General features: G+C 35.9%; 1 protein-coding gene across 1 annotated transcript; it reads left to right on the top strand.

The window, feature by feature from the left end:
• Nucleotides 1-2,256: 2,256 nt before the first annotated feature.
• LOC131845304 (uncharacterized) lies at nucleotides 2,257-17,645 on the top strand. The gene is made up of 11 exons (XM_059194348.1): nucleotides 2,257-2,560; nucleotides 3,355-3,491; nucleotides 5,196-5,278; nucleotides 6,732-6,865; nucleotides 7,372-7,492; nucleotides 8,214-8,364; nucleotides 10,048-10,134; nucleotides 10,743-10,857; nucleotides 11,376-11,486; nucleotides 13,382-13,488; nucleotides 16,464-17,645. Exons 1-11 carry the CDS (start codon nucleotides 2,491-2,493, stop codon nucleotides 17,337-17,339), a joined length of 1,992 nt encoding a protein of 663 aa, XP_059050331.1. The 5' UTR covers nucleotides 2,257-2,490; the 3' UTR covers nucleotides 17,340-17,645.
• The last annotated feature ends 1,786 nt before the right edge of the window (nucleotides 17,646-19,431 follow it).

The raw sequence follows: 19,431 nt of genomic DNA, 5'->3' as shown, positions 1-19,431 counted from the left end.
AGGATAAGAGGCGTGACATGTTAGTACTCTGGAATAACGCGTGAGTGGTATCACGGGTGTCACGTGATAACGTGATGTCGGTAGTGCTGTTCACGTATGCGACGGTTACCACTTACCATCAGTTAGATCATCATCTTCAATCCCTCGCCAATCAAACGGGTATCGAAATTACGCCGCCTGAGTCGAGGTTCGAGCTCCTAGTGGTGCTCTCAGACTAAAGTCGTATCCGTCAGGCGGGAGTTGTCTTTCAGCCGCTCAATAAGTCCTTCCTTTGGAGTGCCATCTGCACTCGCCCATATAGTCCGGTGAAGATGTAAAGGTCAGCTGCGATCAACAGCATTAGAGTACTTCGAAAAAACCCGCACTTATCCCTTCTTAATGTTATGTAAGTTATGGTTGGTTCCTCTATTATATGGTATATAGTTAATTTAATTATTTGTTATATTCAATATTATTAAATATATTTAATGAATGTAATCGCTATTACATATCTTGCAGTTTCATTTCTTATACCAACAAAAGTAGAAGAAATGCGAAATTTTATAACAAAACTAATATTAAAATCTTTAAAAAATGTAATGTAATAACTAATAGAACAATATGTTATCTGTGCTAATAGTTAACCTAAAAAATAGACTTATGTTAGAACTTTTGTGATATGTCAAAGACTAAAAAATAGACTTATGTTAGAACTTTCGTGATATGTCAAAGACTAAAAAATAGACTTATGTTAGAACTTTTGTGATATGTCAAAGACTAAAAAATAGACTTATGTTAGAACTTTTGTGATATGTCAAAGACTAAAAAATAGACTTATGTTAGAACTTTTGTGATATGACAAAGACTAAAAAATAGACTTATGTTAGAACTTTTGTGATATGTCAAAGACTAAAAAATAGACTTATGTTAGAACTTTTGTGATATGTCAAAGACTAGAAAGAAAGAAAAATGTAATGTGACAATTATCATGAGTGTTGCCTAGCAATAGTTGTTGACTGTTGTTAATTATAAAATAAAAAGTTCGTAGATGTTATAAATAACCCTGGACAATTAACACAGCGCCATCTAGTCCTACGGTAAGCAGAGCTTATGTTACGGGTACTAGACAACTGATATAAATACTTAGATGTTGTTTTTATAAATACATACATATTATACATAGAAAACACCCAGACAGATAAAAACAATCATACTCATGAATACAAATGTTTGTACCGTGCGTGGAATCGAACTCGCGACCATGGGACGTATAGCGGTGTGCTAAACCACTAGATTACCGAGGCCGTCATTAGTATCAATTATTGTAATCATTATTACATAATATAAAACAAAGTTGTTGTCGGTGTCTCTCCGTCCCTATGTATGATTAAATCTTTAAAACTACGAGTGATTCAAGAGGAAGGTTTATATATATAATACACTAGCTTTTGCCCGCGGCTTCGCTCGCGTTTTTATTATTATTATATAGGTATAGTTTTTGTGGCTTTACTTTTGTTTCCTATCTTAGTGGATGCCTACGTCATAATAGCTTTATGCATGCAAAGTCTCAGCCCGATCGGTTTAAAATTGACAAAGTTTCATATGTACAAACTTTCATCCCCTATTTTATCCCCTTCGGGGTAGACTTAATCAAAATCCTTTCTTAGCGGAATGCTACGTCATAACATATACCTGCAAGCCAAATTTCAGCCCGATCCGTCCAGTGGTTTAGGCTATGCGTTGATAGATCACTATGTCAGTCATCTTTGAGTTATATATATTTAGATGTACACAAGTTGTAAATTTGTGACAATAAACAGACATCAATTTTATTTATTTGTATAAATTGAGATAAACAAAACATTTATCAATTGGGTCGTTTATTGTGAAACACAATAAACCTTTGTTATTATTATCTCTTAATATTGAACAATAGCGCATTCAATGTCTGAATATAAATGTTAAACTACACTACCTATAGGGTGTTCATATTTTACCTCGGTAGACATTTTTTTTTTACAGATGTCAATGGAATGGTGCACCCGCCTGCGCTAACGATATACGCTGGCGGGGCACCAGTGGAGAATCATAAGATGAACATGAGGTCAGGTTAGTAATCGGGACAAATTCTCCAAGAATTTATCACTATAGTTTCCAGGGAGAACCGCGTGGAGGTCAATCTGCTGATCTGAATAAGGTCAACAGATTGACCTCCACGGGGTTCCCCCTGTTCACATTACTAACAATCCCCTTTCACCGCCAGGGACCTCGGTAGGCATTTTTTTTACGGATGTCAATGGAATGGTGCTCCCGCCTGCGCTAACGGTATACAGTGGAGGACGATAAGATAAGCCCATCGTGACAAATTCACCAAGAATTTATCTCGATGGTTTCCAGGGGGCACCGCGTGGAGGACAACCTGATAGGGTACATTGCTAGCAATAAGATCATCAGTCCACATTACTAACAAGGAGTTGCGATTCGTATTTGCGTATTCCATATGTGGCCAGGATGAGCCACCCAGTTGGGAAAATAATCCCAAGGTACCGGCCTTTCACCTCGCCGGGCTACATGCCAAAAGGTAACAATTGCTCTTACTAAAATAGCTTTTTTATCAGACTACTCTAATGCTGTTGGTCACAGCTGGTCTTTACAGCTTCATCGGGCGCTAGGGGGCGAGTGCAGATGGCACTCCAAATCTACGGAAGGACTTATGGCTGAAGGCCAATTCACACCTGACGGATACGACTTTAGTCTCAAGGCACCGCTAGGGAATCTCATAATTTCGATATCCGTTTGAATTGGACGGGGTACCGATTGGAGGGGCAATTTATTACTGTTGCCAAAATAACGTATCTACAAGAACAAGCGAAACGTGAAGGAGAAGACAAATGTGTAAATAATTAATACATAATCCTTGGGAATGGCAACACATGAGGTGTACTACTGATGTCTCATAATGTGATGTCCGTGTGGTTTAAACACACTAAACGGTTGGATCCAATAATATACCAAATCCGTAAAGCTATTTATGTGATTAATAATGTGATTACCATTTAGTTGTCAAATTACAATATGAAATCAAAGTGACATGTATCATATCCTTTGCCTTTCTTACAAGAATAATTAAAAAAAATAAGTGACAGATGTCACATTGACATCGTGTGTCAAAAACATGCAATTGGTTGAAATACTGTTTTATTGAAAATTATTTATAAGAATTTCTTTTTATTTTTTTTATGTAAGCACGAAATTATCATTAATATGTACTAAATAATTTACTTGTTATTGTATCTATATTTAATTACCTATATTAGTAAAAAATGTTAGACTTCTTGCTATATATTATTACATTTAGTAATTGCTGAATTTCAGGTCTGAATATTCATATAAATATAAGTTTGCTGACTATGGAACAAATATACAAATTGGAAAAAGATATACAGGAACTGCGCAAACTATTGAGAAGTAAAGAGAAAGAGTTGTATGTAATGAAAAAAGAATATTCACAGGTTAGTGATTTACTATCTTTACATAGTATAAATTGAAGTAGCTTCCGATATCTGTTCGCTTATAACTTTTAAAGTACGCAACGGATTTTAATGCAGTTTGTAGCAATAGATAGAGTGATTCAAGAGGAAGGTTTATATGTATAATACATGCTTATGAAGTGGGTAGCTTTTTAGATAATAAAAGAAATGTAAGACAAACATAGTATATTGTATATGCGGTATACCTGTGTCATGTGAAATACACCTATAATACTCTCTTATACATAGCTGTCTGTAGGTGAAAGAATTTTTAAGTCTCTCAACTAATTTATGAGTTTATACTTTACAAACATAATTTCTATTTCAATTATTTCTATTTCTATTTCTATAACGGATAATGAACTTAGTATGTTTTGGTCTATTGAGACAGTTATTTCGACTTCATACTAGGGTTGCTTATATGTTTAAAAACAGGGTGCAGTAATAGAATTGCAATCATTATTAAAAAAATAAAAAATTAAAATGTATTATTTTACTTATTTTCACTACATATTAATTAAAAATTAAAATACAAATTGCAGTGGTTAACACTTTTATTTTATTTTTTATTTTTTAATTAATAGGTATTGGAAATAGATGAAATATAATTAAAACAATCATATTTGTTGTAATTAAAATATTTGAAATCTTTGAAAAAATTATTGGCCTGAAAACTAGCTATTAAAACAGAAGCAAATTTTAATGTAACTCAAATAATCATATTTTTTGTAAACTAAGTATTTGATTAAAATTATATGGCTTGAAATATAGGGAAAGTTTGGACTCAGAGTGCAAGGGACCGAACCCTATGGAAATACTTGCAGGCCTATGTCACATGACAGACTGTTGACATTCAGATGTCGAAAAAACTTTATAGACTATCAGGACTGCAGTTACTGCTGTAAATTTGTAATGTAATGTTAACAGTAAATAACTCTGGCCAACTGAAGAGGAAACGCTGCTTCACATCCTATGTGGTTGTAGCCCACTCATGCATAAACGAAATATCTCCTTTGGAAAGTTTACACTCTTTCCCTAGGAGATAAAAACGATTGCTCCTAAGAATATCCTTCAATTCTTGTACCTGACGGGTCTAGGTAGTGAACTCCGAAAGGGCGAGCACAATAGATCTATGTAGGTCGCAGTGCGACAGGTGCTACACATCTGAACAATAGCCCAAACAATCCAATAAAAAAAAATACAGTAAATAAAGGCATTTATTATTATTATTATTATATATGGCTTGAAAATCATTAATTTTTATATAGAAGTAATAATCGTAATCTTAAAAACTCAGGATGCTACTTAAAAACTATTCAGAGCACAACAAAAGCTAGGACGTTATGGGAAAATGGGTAACTCTATACTTCAAGCTCTAAACTTCATACAAATATCTTCTGACAGACAGACGTAGGTCATTGTAATATATTTATATAAACTTTAAGGCACAATGTTGGAAACTATTTTATTTACCTTTTCTAGTGTCTATATTTTTTATATTATATTGTTTTTATATGACATAAGTCAATTTAATACAAAAATATTCTACAACTACAACGGTGCTGTTTTACTTATTGCTTGTCATCTTGGTCTCCATCCTTCACACACAAGTATGCACATATATGGCAGACTTAACTCCTTGAGGGAATACCTTGTTATTAACCCGTGTTTAATTAAAAATTTCAGCAAATTCAGCAACAACATACAAATATACAATCAGATGCTGTGTATGTGTGTGGAGATAAATTACCTAAATGGGCCATAGAGAGGTATGTTTTTTTTTAATGGATGATACTAGAATGATACATCTACCTTTGGTAATAGTATATGCTCGAGGCGCCAGTGGATGATGATAAGATGAGCATAAACTTAGCTCAGTTATCATGGATGGTTATAAGGTATAAGGGCAGAGGACGATCAAAAAAGAGATGGATGGACTGTGTGAAAGATGATATAGTAAGAAAGGAAGTAAATAACGCGATGACTCTGAACAGGGATGAATAGAAGAGAAAAACATATTACGACGACCACAAATTAATGGAATGATGATAAAGACAGGTCAGCAGATCATGATGAATGCACTGACCTCCGCCATTTTAAATTAAATATATAAGGTCTCATTTGAAAGTGAGAGACCTTAAAGGAGGTGAATGTACACGCCCCTTTAGGGTTAGGTTTATGACCTACTTTGTTGAGATCTTGGGAGCTTGTAATGATACAGCCGAGAGACAGATCAGAAGTGTTTTTATTGTAAATATATTTCAGCCTTCTACATATATGATTTTACACGTGTCGCGTTTAAGCTCAGCTGCAAGTAACGACGACTTGAAGGTCGCACAGCTGCGTTTCTAATAGAATAGAATAGAAAATCATTTATTCAAATAAACTTAATTTAAGCACTTTTGAATAGTCATAACAATTTGTTTTTTATCTACCACTCGTTCGGAAAGCTGTCTCATCACAAGAAGAACGAGCAAGAAACTTATGTGTTGCTCTTTTAAATAAACCTTGTAAGTTTACATTTACAAGTCGAAACGTGTGAATACAAACTACCAACCAGCACTAATTTTTTGGGTCAAATATAATCATGCAATAAGATTAAATCAGTCGTAGTGATAAGAGCAGACCAGTCCCTACAAGCAGCACTCGTTCACGAGTATGACGGATGAGCCAGCCATCTCTGCGCTCGACCATATTTTAGGGAGCCCATTGACCCGGCCCACCACGCCGCCACATGTCTGGACATTTTAGTGAGCATGACTACTCATTCCACACGACCACGTCACAGCTACAAAAATTACTATATGGTAGTTACAGTATTCGCACTTTACATAAGGATGCATGCGGCAATCAATACAAAAGTCGCTACGCTATCATATATCAAGAAAGCAGTATGAAAATTAAAATTATAACGCTGTCCGCAAATAAACTTATTCTTGCTATATATTGCTATCATCTATAATGTTACACCTGCCACGCGGTTCTCCCTGGAAACCATCTTGTTAAATTCGAAGTCGTGGGCGTAGGCTACTGGAACTCGATGATTAACCAGGACCACCAAAACAGACGATGATTCTGCTGGGAATCACGCTCTACTCGCGACGTAGCACCTACACCACATCTGTTCATAGTCTCCGACTGATTGCAGGATAGGCACAGAAAAAATCAGTTAAAATATAAAATATATAAAACATATATTATTATGTACTTCGATATTTGCAGGTACAGTCGCCAGATATTGCTGTCTGATATTGGAGTGGCTGGCCAGGAGAAGCTGTGCAGCGCGAAGGTGCTGCTGGTGGGAGCTGGTGGTCTAGGCTGTCCCGCCGCTATGTACCTAGCGGGCGCTGGAGTTGGTAATTTACTCTTCTTTTTTAAGTTCATTCATGCTTGAAGGCAAGAGATCGATATGTTAATCGTTACCGTGTGGTAACGATTTAAATTTAATTGGACGAGATGTGTATCTCGTCCAATTAAAACGAGAGTTGTCCTTCAGCCGTTGCATAAGTCCTTCCGCAGATTGGCAATGCCATTGGCGCATTTTCTTCTTCTTAATATAGTTATATACATAAAGTAAGTGTTTTGTACGTTGAGTAGTTTAACCCCTACTTATTTCTACGGCTGTAATGGATCGATTTAACACACCACTTTACTTCAAATGATCGCGGATTCGATTCCTTGTATGGTGCACATTTGTGTTCATAAGTGATTGTAACTAGGTATTTTCTATGTATATTATGTTGTATTTACATAAAAAAATATCTAAGTATTTATATCAGTTGTCTAGTACCCATAACACAAGCTCTGCTTTACGTGGGGCTAGGTGACGCTGTATTAATTGTCCAGGGTTATTTATTTACAGGTGAGATTGGCATAGTGGATTATGATGCAGTGGATCTTACGAACATTCACCGTCAGATACTGCACGGGGAAGGTGACCAGCACATCAGTAAGGCAGAATCTGCAGCCCAGACCTTGAGGAGGTAGGTCAGAAGTCATCCATTTTTCTGCTATACTCTATTCTTTATTGTGCCACACTCATATGTTAGGGATCACGTCAATATTGTAGAAAAATCCAATATTTTAAAAATATTTTTTTTTATTTAAATTTATTTATTCAGATAACAGAGATCCAATTTGTTAGTAACAATTGTACTTAGCCTACGTTAGTATATCTAAAATTACATATTATCATTTAAAGGCCCCCGTAACAATTTGGGTCCAAAAACAAAGTATTGGGCTGTCAAATTTATTGCACAGCATTTTTAGAATGCTGTTACTGCTGCCCCGCAGTCTGTGCAATAGAGAAGCGATCCGTTTGCGTCTGATGGCATACAGGTCGTCTGTTGATGCTGCTGCAAACATTGTGGATGCACTACAAAAGCGCGGCAAACGCAACACCATTCTGAAAACATTGTATTGAACTCGCAGAGCGCTGTATGCCTGCTGTGTATAGTTAACCCACAAGCTGCTTGTGTAGAAAGATTGACAGTAAGCTTTAAATAATTTATAATGAATCTGTATTATTGTAAACACGTACATTTATTTGAAAAGAATACGAGCTGAGTTTCTTGTCAGTTCTTCTCACCTAGAAATCATTCCGAACTGACGGTAGATATGTTACATCATAAGAGTTTGTAATAGATCTACATGAATAAAGATATTTTGATTTTAATGTTGAATAAATAAATATTATTGTTTCAGCATCAACTCCAGAATCACCATAACGCCGTACAATGTCCAACTGACGAGTTCTAATGCTTTGGACATCTCGTCTCGATATGATATCATATTGGACTGTACAGACAACGTGCCTTCCCGGTACCTGCTCAATGATCTCTGCGTTATGTCTAAGGTGTTTTTTTACCACAGCAATAATAATAATAATAATAATAACCAGGCACACAATAAGTACACACACACTCACACATACATACTCGCGCACACACACATACACACACTCTGCACTTACTTGGTTTCGGCCCGTAAGTGTGGAGAAAACCAGCAATAGCTGAGAAAAAATAAAGAATAATAATAATATATCTCAGGACAATTCACACAGCGCCATCTAGATCTAAGTTAAGCTAGCTAAAGCTTGTGTTATGGGTACTACACAACTGATACATATATATAGATTTTTTTTTCGTAAATACACACATATTATACATAGAAAATACTCAGACCGATACAATCATACTCATGAATACAAATGTTTGTGACGTGCGAGGAATCGAACCCGCGACCATCGGACGTAAAGCGGTGTGCTAGACCGCTAGACCAGCAAGGTCGTTAGTGGATGACTAGTACACCCGCGCAACTTCGTCTGCATTACACTTACTTGACATTTATCGTTATATTTTACCCAATTTACATAATATATTTTTAAATTATAGCCTATATGTTATTCTGATATATAAGCTTTTACCCGCGATTCGCCCGCTTGTATTTGTTTTTTTTTTAATGAAAAGTATCCTGTGTTCATTGTAAAACCTCCAAGAACATGTGTAATGTATTAAATTAAATTGCATGATGATCGGTTCAGTAATTTTTGCATGAAAGCATATAATATTAGTAAGGACGTTATTGTGAAGTTTCATCAAAATGCGTACAGTAATTTTTGCGTGAAAGAGTAACAAACATCCATCCATACTCAAAAAGCGTTTATAATAATAGTAGGATAATGGAAAGCATGCGCTAAATTTTGTATGTACTTACAAAAAAAAACATTAAAATATTTCTTTAGTCTAGATAACACAAGCTCTGCTTACTACGGGACTAGATGGTGCTGTGTTAATTGTCCAGGAATATTTATTATTTATGTATAGAAAAGTTGCGAGGTAACAGATTGAGCTGGTATGGGCATGTTATGCGGAGGAATGAGGACCATGTCTTATGGAAAGTGTATAATATGAATGTGGATGGATGTAAAGGGAGGGGACGCCCTAAGAAAAGATGGATGGATTGTGTGAAAGATGATATGAATAAAAGAAGAGTATGTTTAGATATGACGACCGATAGAGAGCAGTGGAAGAGAATGACATACTGCGCCGACCACAAATAATGGGATAAAGGCAAGGCAATGATGATGATGATGATGTATACACTAGCAGACCCGCCTCACGTTGCTGTGGCTAAGGTTCTTGAATAAAATAATATTGCGACTATAAATTGAGATGTAAGCTATCCTATCTTTCAAGTTGGAACAAATTGCACACAATGTGCAAATCAAATATGCAATCGATTCAGTAGTTTACGAGTCCATCGCGGACAAACAACGTGACACGTAATCTAAATATATATAACTCAAAGGTGACTGACGTAGTGATCTATCAACGCACAGCCCAAACCACTGGACGGATCGGACTGAAATTTGGCATGCAGGTAGATGTTATGACGTAGGCATCCGCTAAGAAAGGATTTTGATGAATTCCACCTCTAAGGTGATAAATTAACGCGAGTGAAGCCGCGGGCTAAAGCTAGTTTTTATATATAAAGATTATTGTGTATAATATAATATTATATTAATGTTATTCAACAGGTGCCATTAGTATCTGGTAGTGCATTGAAAATGGAAGGCCAACTGACTATCTACGGCTATAGGAGTAAGAAAAATATGAATGAAATGGTAAGAATTGTAACATTTATGTATTACGGCTACTAGGCTCATATTATAAATAGCTTATAGAGTAACATAGTGTATATATCTTATATATAAAATTCTCGTGTCACAGTTTTCGTTCCCATACTCCTCCGAAACGGCTTGACCGATTCTCATGAAATTTTTGAGCGTATTGAGTAGGTCTGAGAATCGGCCAACATCTATTTTTCATCCCCCTAAATGTTAGGGGTAGTCCACTCCTAATTTTTTATATATAATATGTTTTTCTCTTCCATTCATTCCTGTTCGCAGTCATCTCGTTATGTACTAGAGGTAATCCTCCACTGGTGCCCCGCCAGCGTAAACCGTTAGCGCAGGCGGGTGAACCATTCCATTATCATCCATAAAAAAAAATACTGGTGTAAACCATAATCCTATTTTATTCTGAAATTAAGAACTATGATAAAAATGTCTAGATTAGGTTGCAGGTTGTTTTTGATTGCTATCAAATTAGACAAAATAAATACACGTGATATCTTACTACACTCTTCCTCCCTCTTGTGATATTTTCCTGATCCCCCCCCCCCTCCCCCTCCTCTCAAGCCTCACGTGATTAATGGACAATCTCTTTTCAGGATGCCTCATATATAGGACCTTGTTACCGCTGCGTGTTCCCCTCTCCTCCGCCACCGGAGACAGTCGGCAGTTGCTCGGCGAATGGCGTCGCCGGTCCCGTGCCAGGGGTCATAGGTTCGTTACCAATTTATATTGTAGAGACGTAGGGAATTGTTAGTATTAGGTTCATAACCAATTTGTAAATGCGTAGATTATTAGTAATTGGTAATTAGTAATAAAAAAAATGTAAAAGTTCGTGTCGATAGCAATGTATATCTTTATCATCATTACATAGTATAAGACAAACTCGCTGTAGCTATCTGTCCCTATGTATGCTTAAATCTTTAAAACTACGCAACGGATTTTGCAGCGATTTTTTAATAGAGTGATTCAAGAGGAAGATTTATATGTATATATATACATGTACAACCACGCAAAGCCGGGGCAAGTAGCTAGTAATATTATAAACGCGAAAATTTATAAGTATGGATGTTTGTTACTTGTTACTCTTTCACGCAAAAACTACTGAATGGGTTTTGATGAAACTTTACAGTAATATACGTTATGCATCAGAATAACACCTAGGCTATATTTTTTATTGAAATTTAATGCGGATGAAACCGCGGGCACAGCTAGTATCTATTCCTCTGCAGGCTGTCTCCAAGCTTTAGAAGCTATAAAATACATTGTGGGACATACACACGAACAGCTGCTGGTGGAGAGAATGTTACTTTTCGACGGCGCAGACAGCAGCTTCAGAACTGGTATGTTTCTATGAAATATGATTTCACAAAACACAACCCTAAGAACTATAATGACCTGACCTCATGCTCTCATCTTATCTTCCTCCACTGGTGCCCCACCAGGGTATACCGTTAGCGTAGACCGTGCACCATTCCTTGCATATCTACTTCTTCCTTATCTCATTTATTTGTGGTCGTCGTAATATGTTTTTCTCTTCCATTCATCCCTGTTCGCAGTTATCTCGTTATTTACTCCCTTTCTTATATCATCTTTCACACTGTCCATCTATCTCTTATTCGGCCTTCTTCTGCCCTTATAACCATCCACATTTATATGTAACACCTTTCTTATGATATTATCCTCATTCCTACGCATTACATGTCCATACCACGACAGACGATTACTCTTCAACCTCTCCGACACCGGTGCCACTTTCATACTTCCTCTAATGTATTCATTCTTTATCTTATCCATTCTTGTCACACCACACATCCGTCTATCACATATTCTTTCGTCTGTTGCCATCCAATATCATGAATATTACATTATTTAAAATTAAGATACACTTAGATTGTGGAATGAACTACCTGCCGAGGTTTTCTCACGAGACTACAGCATGGGGTTTTTCAAGAAGGGTGTATTAAGGTTTCTTAAGAGTCGGCAATGCGTACGTGACATCCCTGGTGTTTCAGGCGTCCATAAGCTACGGTAACCATTTACCATCAGATGGGCCGTATGCTTGTTTGCCACCATCGTAGTATAAAAAAAAATAATCAAGAAAAAAATATATACATGAACAGCGTTATGAAAATCATGTTATCATTTGACGGTCGTGATACCACTCACGCGTTGTCACTCCAGAGTACTAACATGTCACGCCTCTTATATTGTAAATTCTCTTCCTAATCTGCACTACAACCGAAACAGCTTACAAAGCAAGCTGCTTGGCTGAAATAGGTGAGACTGAGGTACACACGCAGACGAGTTTTTACAGTCTATCTTACAAAAGAATTACAAATTGCAGTGAATTTCTTGCCTTTACTTCACCTCACCTCACGACAGAGGGCGAGTGCAGATAGCACTCTAAACGAAAGAAAGGACTTATGGAGCTGTTTTTTGGATGCTGTTGGCCGCAGCTGGCCTTTACTTGACCTCACGATAGGCCGAGTGCAGATGGTACTCCAAACCAAAGGAAGGACTTATGGAGCGGCTGAAGGACAACTTCCGTCTGACAGATACGATTGTAGTCTGAGGGCACCACTAGAGATTTGAACCTCGTCTCAGGCCGTCGTAATTTTGATCCCCACTTGAATTGGGCGGGGGATCGATCGAAGAGGTTCTCGTAATCAGCAGAAATAGATGGGTCTTAGGTGCGTGGGTGACGCAGACGACTTTGTACAGTCTACCGTACAAAATAGTGACATTAACTTTCAATTTGCAGTGAAAATCCGCGCTTGTCATTGTCGCGTCATACTCGTGAACGGGTGCTGTTTGTAGGGACTGGTCTGCTCTAATCACTACGACTGATTTCCTATTATTTAGTTATTTAACCACTTGGTTGTATATGCAATATTTTTTCTATTCGAGTATTTAATTGAATTAGTGCTAATTGGTAGTTTGTATACACACACTTAAACCTTAAAATGTAAAGTAATAATAAAATTATTTAAAAGAGCAACACGCAAGTTTTTTGCTAGTTCTTCTTGTGATGAGACAGCTTTCCGAATGAGCGGTAGATTAAAAAGATGTAATGACTATTAAAAAGTGCTTCAATGTAAGTTTATTTGAATAAATGATTTTCTATTCTATTCTATTCTTGTAAAGCTCAAATTGTTAAGACTTAGGTGCATGGGTGATGCAGGCGACTTTTTACAGTCTACCATACAAAATAATAACATTAACGTCCAATTTGCAGTGAAACTCCGCGCCCGTAATCAACAATGCGCGGCGTGTTCAGAAAACGCAACTATATCCCAACTACTCGACTACGAGGTGTTCTGCAAAGCACAGGCCAAGGAAAAGGTTAGAATTCACTTTGTAATCACCAAATTAAATAGTTTGACATGTTTGTTTGTCTGTGGCATCGTGACTCCTAAACGAGTGGACCGATTGTAATGCGGCTTTTTATGTTGAACTAGTGCCTGCGAGTATGTTAGCGTTATCAAAAACACTTCATACATGTTTTTTCGGTAACCTGAACTGTATACGCAGCGTGCTCAACGGAAGCTCGCAATTATGAATAATTTTCCACGTTTTTACATTTTTCACTGATGCTTCGCTTCTATTGGTCGTAGCGTAATGTTATATAGCTTAAAGCCTTCCTCGTGAAATGAACTATCCAACACAAAAAGAATTTTTCAATTTTAACAAGTAGTTCCTGAGATTAACGCGTTCAAAAAAATAAACAAACTCTTCAGCTTTATAATGTCTGTATATATAAAAATGAATTGCTGATAACTCGAGAACGGCTGAACCGATTTGGCAAATTTTAGCCTAGAAATATTCGTGAAAGTCCAGGAAAGGTTTAAAACAGTGATAAAATATGAATAAATTGCATAGCTTAAAGCCTTCCTCGACAAATGGACTATCCAACACAAAAATATTTTTTCAATTTGAGCCAAGCAATTCCTACGCAAGGGATTTTAATGGAATTTCTAGCAATAGATAGAGTGATTCAGGAGGAAGTTTTGTATGTATAATACATGTAAAACCGTGCGAAGCCGGGGCGGATAGCTAGTTCATAATACCGTTCTCTCGGAAACTGCCGTAAATAAATAATTGCAAAGTTTTGAAAATGGACATTAAGTCTATATAGTTAAAGTCGGTTTCCCAAAAAGAAATGTTTTTGAGTTAACGCATTTGAAAATGGACTTAAGTCTTTACTGTTAAAGTCGATTTTACAATAAAATATGATATTGAGTTAACGCAATAGAAAATGGACTTAAGTCTTTATTGTTTAAGTTGATGTTTGGGAAACTACTCTACTACCAAAATGTTAGGGAAAGTACTTTATATATATATATATATAGGGAAAAATTAGTGTGAGCGTCAGTTTCGTACCTTCTGTTTCCGTATGGTTCTGCGGATTTCTTGGGCTTCAGGGTCTCGAAGGTATCTTCGCTAGCTTTCCAGTTTCACAGTAGGTTTCACAGTTCTAATTTATTTTAATTCACAACACAATGCGCGCGCGCGTCAATGCCGTCGTACAGTCGGTTCAGTACTAGTTAGGGAGGGGAAGGGAACGCGCGGGAACAGAAAACTAACGGACTCTAATATAATATAATATCTGTGCTTACGATGATACAGAGTAGATTTTGAACAGGCGATTTTACAATAAAATATGATATTGAGTTAACGCAATAGAAAATGGACTTAAGTCTTTATTGTTATATTTTAATATATGATTGAGTTAACGCATTTGAAATGCTTAAGTCTTTATTATTAAAGATTTTACAATAAAATATGATACAGAAATTGGTTAAGATTTTAAAGATTTTACAATAAAATATGATATTGAGTTAACGCAATAGAAAATGGACTTAAGTCTTTATTGTTAAAGTCGATTTTACAATAAAATATGATATTGAGTTAACGCATTTGAAATTGGACTTAAGTCTTTATTATTAAAGTCGATTTTACAATAAAATATGATATTGAGTTAACGTAATAGAAAATGGACTTAAGTCTTTATTGTTAAAGTCGATTTTACAATAAAATATGATATTGAGTTAACGCAATAGAAAATGGACTTAAGTCTTTACTGATAAAGTCGATTTTACAATAAAATATTATTTGAATTACATTAGAAAATAGTCTTTAAGTCTTTATATTTAAAGTCTGTTTCACAAACAAAATATTTTGAGTCAATGCATGGGATGTAGTATAACGAAAATGTGTGAATTATTGTGCACTTCAAAACTGCGAATGTTGCATTCAAGGTAAGTTGATTTGGTTTTTTTTTGTTTAATTAAAAGTGATTCTGCTGCGACATTCGTGGTATTGAAAACTTTATATTTGTTTATTTGTTATATATAAAATATATCTTTATATATAAAAACGTGTCACGTTGTTTGTCCGCGATGGACTCCTAAACTACTGAACCGATTGCAAATTTGATTTGCACATTGTGTGCAGTTTGATCCAACTTGAAAGATAGGGCATCTCAATTTATAGTCGCAATATTATTTTATTGTAAACTAGCTGTGCTCGCGACTTCGTCCGCGTTGAATTAACTTTATTTTTCTAAAATAAAAGTAGCCTAAGTTACTCCTTATTACATTACATCAAAAAAGCTAAAATCGGTCCAGCCATTTCAGAGATTAACCGGAACAAACAGACAGACAGACAAAAATTGTATAAAACGTTATTTTGGTGTATGTACCGTATTTATATTCATTTGCATGTAGTAAAAAACGGTTATTCCAATATTATAAACAGACACTCCAATTTTATTTATATTCGACTGATATAAATTTATTTGTGTTATTTTATTTGACGGCCTCGGTGGTCTAGCGGTTGTGCACACCGATTTACTTCCGATGGTCGCAGGTTCGATTCTTTGAACTCACGAATGCAAATATTTGTATTCGTGAGCATGATTGTTTGTATCGGTCTGGGTGTTTTCTATGTATATTATGTATGTATTTATATAAAAACATATCTAAATATTTATATCAATAACATAATCATAATCTATACCTATAACACAAGCCCTGCTTACCATGGGACTAGATGGCGCTTTGTTAATTGTCAAGAGTTATTATTCTACTAGCTATGCCTGCGGTTATACCCGTGTGAGATTTATAGCCTATGTGTTATTCTGATGTATAAGCTATATGACTGTAAAGTTTCATCAAAATCTGTTTAGTAATTTTTGCGTGAAAGAGTAACAAACATCCATCCATGCTCACAAACTTTCGCTATTATAATATTAATAATATAATAATATGATTACAGTCATATAACAGTTTATAACAAATAAATTAATTTCATTTCAGAAGAAGAAAGAATCTCGTCTTAAATCAGAGCGCCGTAAACAAGAGAAAGAGAAACGCATGACCGGCCAAAAGTACTACGGGTTCCGTATAACCAAATCTAACGACACCAAAAAATGGATACAGGACGTGCCGAAATCTGAACGAAAATTGGGCTCCCCCTGTATATCGGAGTTTTGTGCGAAAGGGACGGCGCGATACTGCTCACAATTCACTGAGGAACAGAGACAGGAGATATTCACTTACTTCTGGAACTCCCTAGATTGGAAAGGGAAGAAGAATTACGTAAGATTACTAGTCGACAGTGTACCACCAAAGAGACGTAGACTAAAACATAAAGGCGAGGTATCACGGAAAGGCGATTCTAAACTCTACCACTTATACAATAAGGATCAAAGACAACCAGTTTGTAGATTAATGTTTTTAAACACTTTAGGTGTTAAAGAAGCTATGGTCAGGTGTTGGTTATTGAACGAGGACAAGCCGAAGTGCAAGAAGAAACCTTTGAAGTCGTTAAATGTAGATGGCTATATTGATAATTTGCCTAAAGTACCCTCAAAATGCCAATATTGTATAAATTCAGGCTGTAATATAATGTATATAGATCTCGATGTAAAAAGTCAATACCAGTTATATAATCAATATATTAAAGATATGAAATCGATCAACATAGTACCAGCGTCAAGGAAGACCTTCTCCAAAGTGGTTCTTATGAAGAATGTGAGGATATTTAAGCCCAAAAATGATACGGATGTATGTGATCTGGTCGCACAACATAATGTGTTGCCGAGTTTAGGATATCAGAGTGTGAATATGGATAAAAATGAATTGACTAGTCAGAATGTGAATGCGAGTTATTTTTATAATGCACAATGGTAATACAGTGGACCCGCGGTAATCCGGCCCCCCTTGTAATCCGACATTGTCTATTATTTGTTATTGAATATTACTTTGACAATATACTTCAGAGTGCATATACATACATACATATATAACATAGAATCTTATCACTGGATCTGTAATTTGTCGGATTACAAGATACTCTTTTGTAAAAAATTCCGGACTATAAGCAGAGGACCCTTAAGCAGCACTCTATAATCCGACAAATACGATGGTCCGACACTGCCCTGCAAAACGTTTGTCGGATAACCGGGGGTCTACTGTATATGTATATAATATAAAGAATCATCATTGGATCTATAATTTGTCGGATTACAAGGTACTCTTTTGTAAAAAAATTCTAAGGGGTCTTAGGCAGTACTCTATAATCCGGACTACCGGGAGTTGTCGGACTACCGGGGGTCCACTGTAATGTAATTGTAGTCGTAAGGAATTTACCACGATTTCCAGGGGACACAGCGTAGAGTTACAATGTACAATAGCAATGGGTCAACAGTCCACTAGTCCAGTTAATAACACTCCCTTTTGTTGTCACCATACCGAATATAGAAAAGTATTCTTTTTTTTTTTATTTCAATATCAGCATAAAATTAGTAAAATATTTTTTGATTAGCGATAATAAGTACAATAACATTATATGACATTTTTTTTATATAAACGTAAGCAAGTATGAATATGTAATTTGTATGCGTAATAAGTGGAACGACGTGGTGGTACGTGAGTGCGACGTTCTTCTGTCTCTTTCATTTTATTATCGCAAATATAAAGGATTATTTAAAAGAGCAACACGCAAGTTTCTTGCTCGTTCTTCTTGTGATGAGACAGCTTTCCGAACGAGTGGTAGATAAAAAACAAATTGTTATGACTATTCAAAAGTGCTTAAATTAAGTTTATTTGAATAAATGATTTTCTATTCTATTCTAAACGCGCGCGGCTACTGACTGCGTTCTGAAATGCAGTAAAAGGTCGCAACTATTACTCATATATTTTGTGACTGTTATTATATTAAATTTAGTTGCATTTCGGAACGCAGGGTGAGTGAAAAATATTGTAAATGTACCGATAATATGCATCATAACTAGATCTCTAAATATGCTGACGGCCTCGATGGTCTAGCGGTTATCACACCGCTTTATTTCCGAAGGTCGCGGGTTCGATTCCTCGCACGGCGCAAACATTTGTATTCATGAGTATGATTGTTTGTGTCGGTCTGTGTGTTTTATATATATAATATCTATGTATTTACGAAAAAAATATCTCTGTATTTTTCAGTTATCTAGTACCCACAACACAAGCTTTAAGTAGCTTAACTTGGGACTAGATGGCGCTGTGTGAATTGTCCTGAGATTATTGTTATTGTTATTGCTGTTACCTCTGAGAATGGCTAAAATATGCAAATGCATATGCGAATATGCACATGCATATAATCCGATCTCTAATCATGATAAATTCTCCGCAATTTGTCATGTTTCCGTCAATGAGCCAGCTTCATCAAATCAAATCAAATCGGGGGGAATGAGAATGTTGAATATGAATGGGAATGTGGAATAATTACCCCATTACTAATAATGTACCCTGCCTGGTTGACGTCCACGTGGTTCCCCTGGATACAATCATGATAAATTCGTGGTCAACTTGTTACGAGGGGCTAACTGACCTGACCTCATGCTCATTCTATCATCCTCCACTGGTGCCCCGTCTGCGTATACCGTTGGCGCAGGCGGGTGCATCATTACATTATCATCTATAAGAGAAAAATATTCAAATATACAGAGCGAAATGTGGTCATGACACAGTTGACAATGACTCTGACCACCCCGTCTGGAGTTATAGTCGTTATGATATATTATTTTAATATATTTTACTTTGAAAATAATGTACATATTTATGTATTAAAATGATCTGACTGCTTTTGTAAGTATTTATTGTAAATATAAGTGTGGGAAATAAATTATTATTTATTGAAATTTATTTTATTTACTCTGTGTCAAGTAAATATGTGATTTTATTATAAAAAACGATTAAATAGAAACCCATCTGTTTCAATGTTTTTTATATTACTAAATTTGAG

Source organism: Achroia grisella, unplaced genomic scaffold (assembly GCF_030625045.1).
Source record: "Achroia grisella isolate CSIRO2021 unplaced genomic scaffold, CSIRO_AGI_Agris_v1 utg461, whole genome shotgun sequence".
NCBI lineage: Eukaryota > Metazoa > Arthropoda > Insecta > Lepidoptera > Pyralidae > Achroia > Achroia grisella.
The sequence above is the reverse complement of the archived record's forward strand: the minus strand, read 5'-3'. Positions and strand labels throughout refer to the sequence as shown.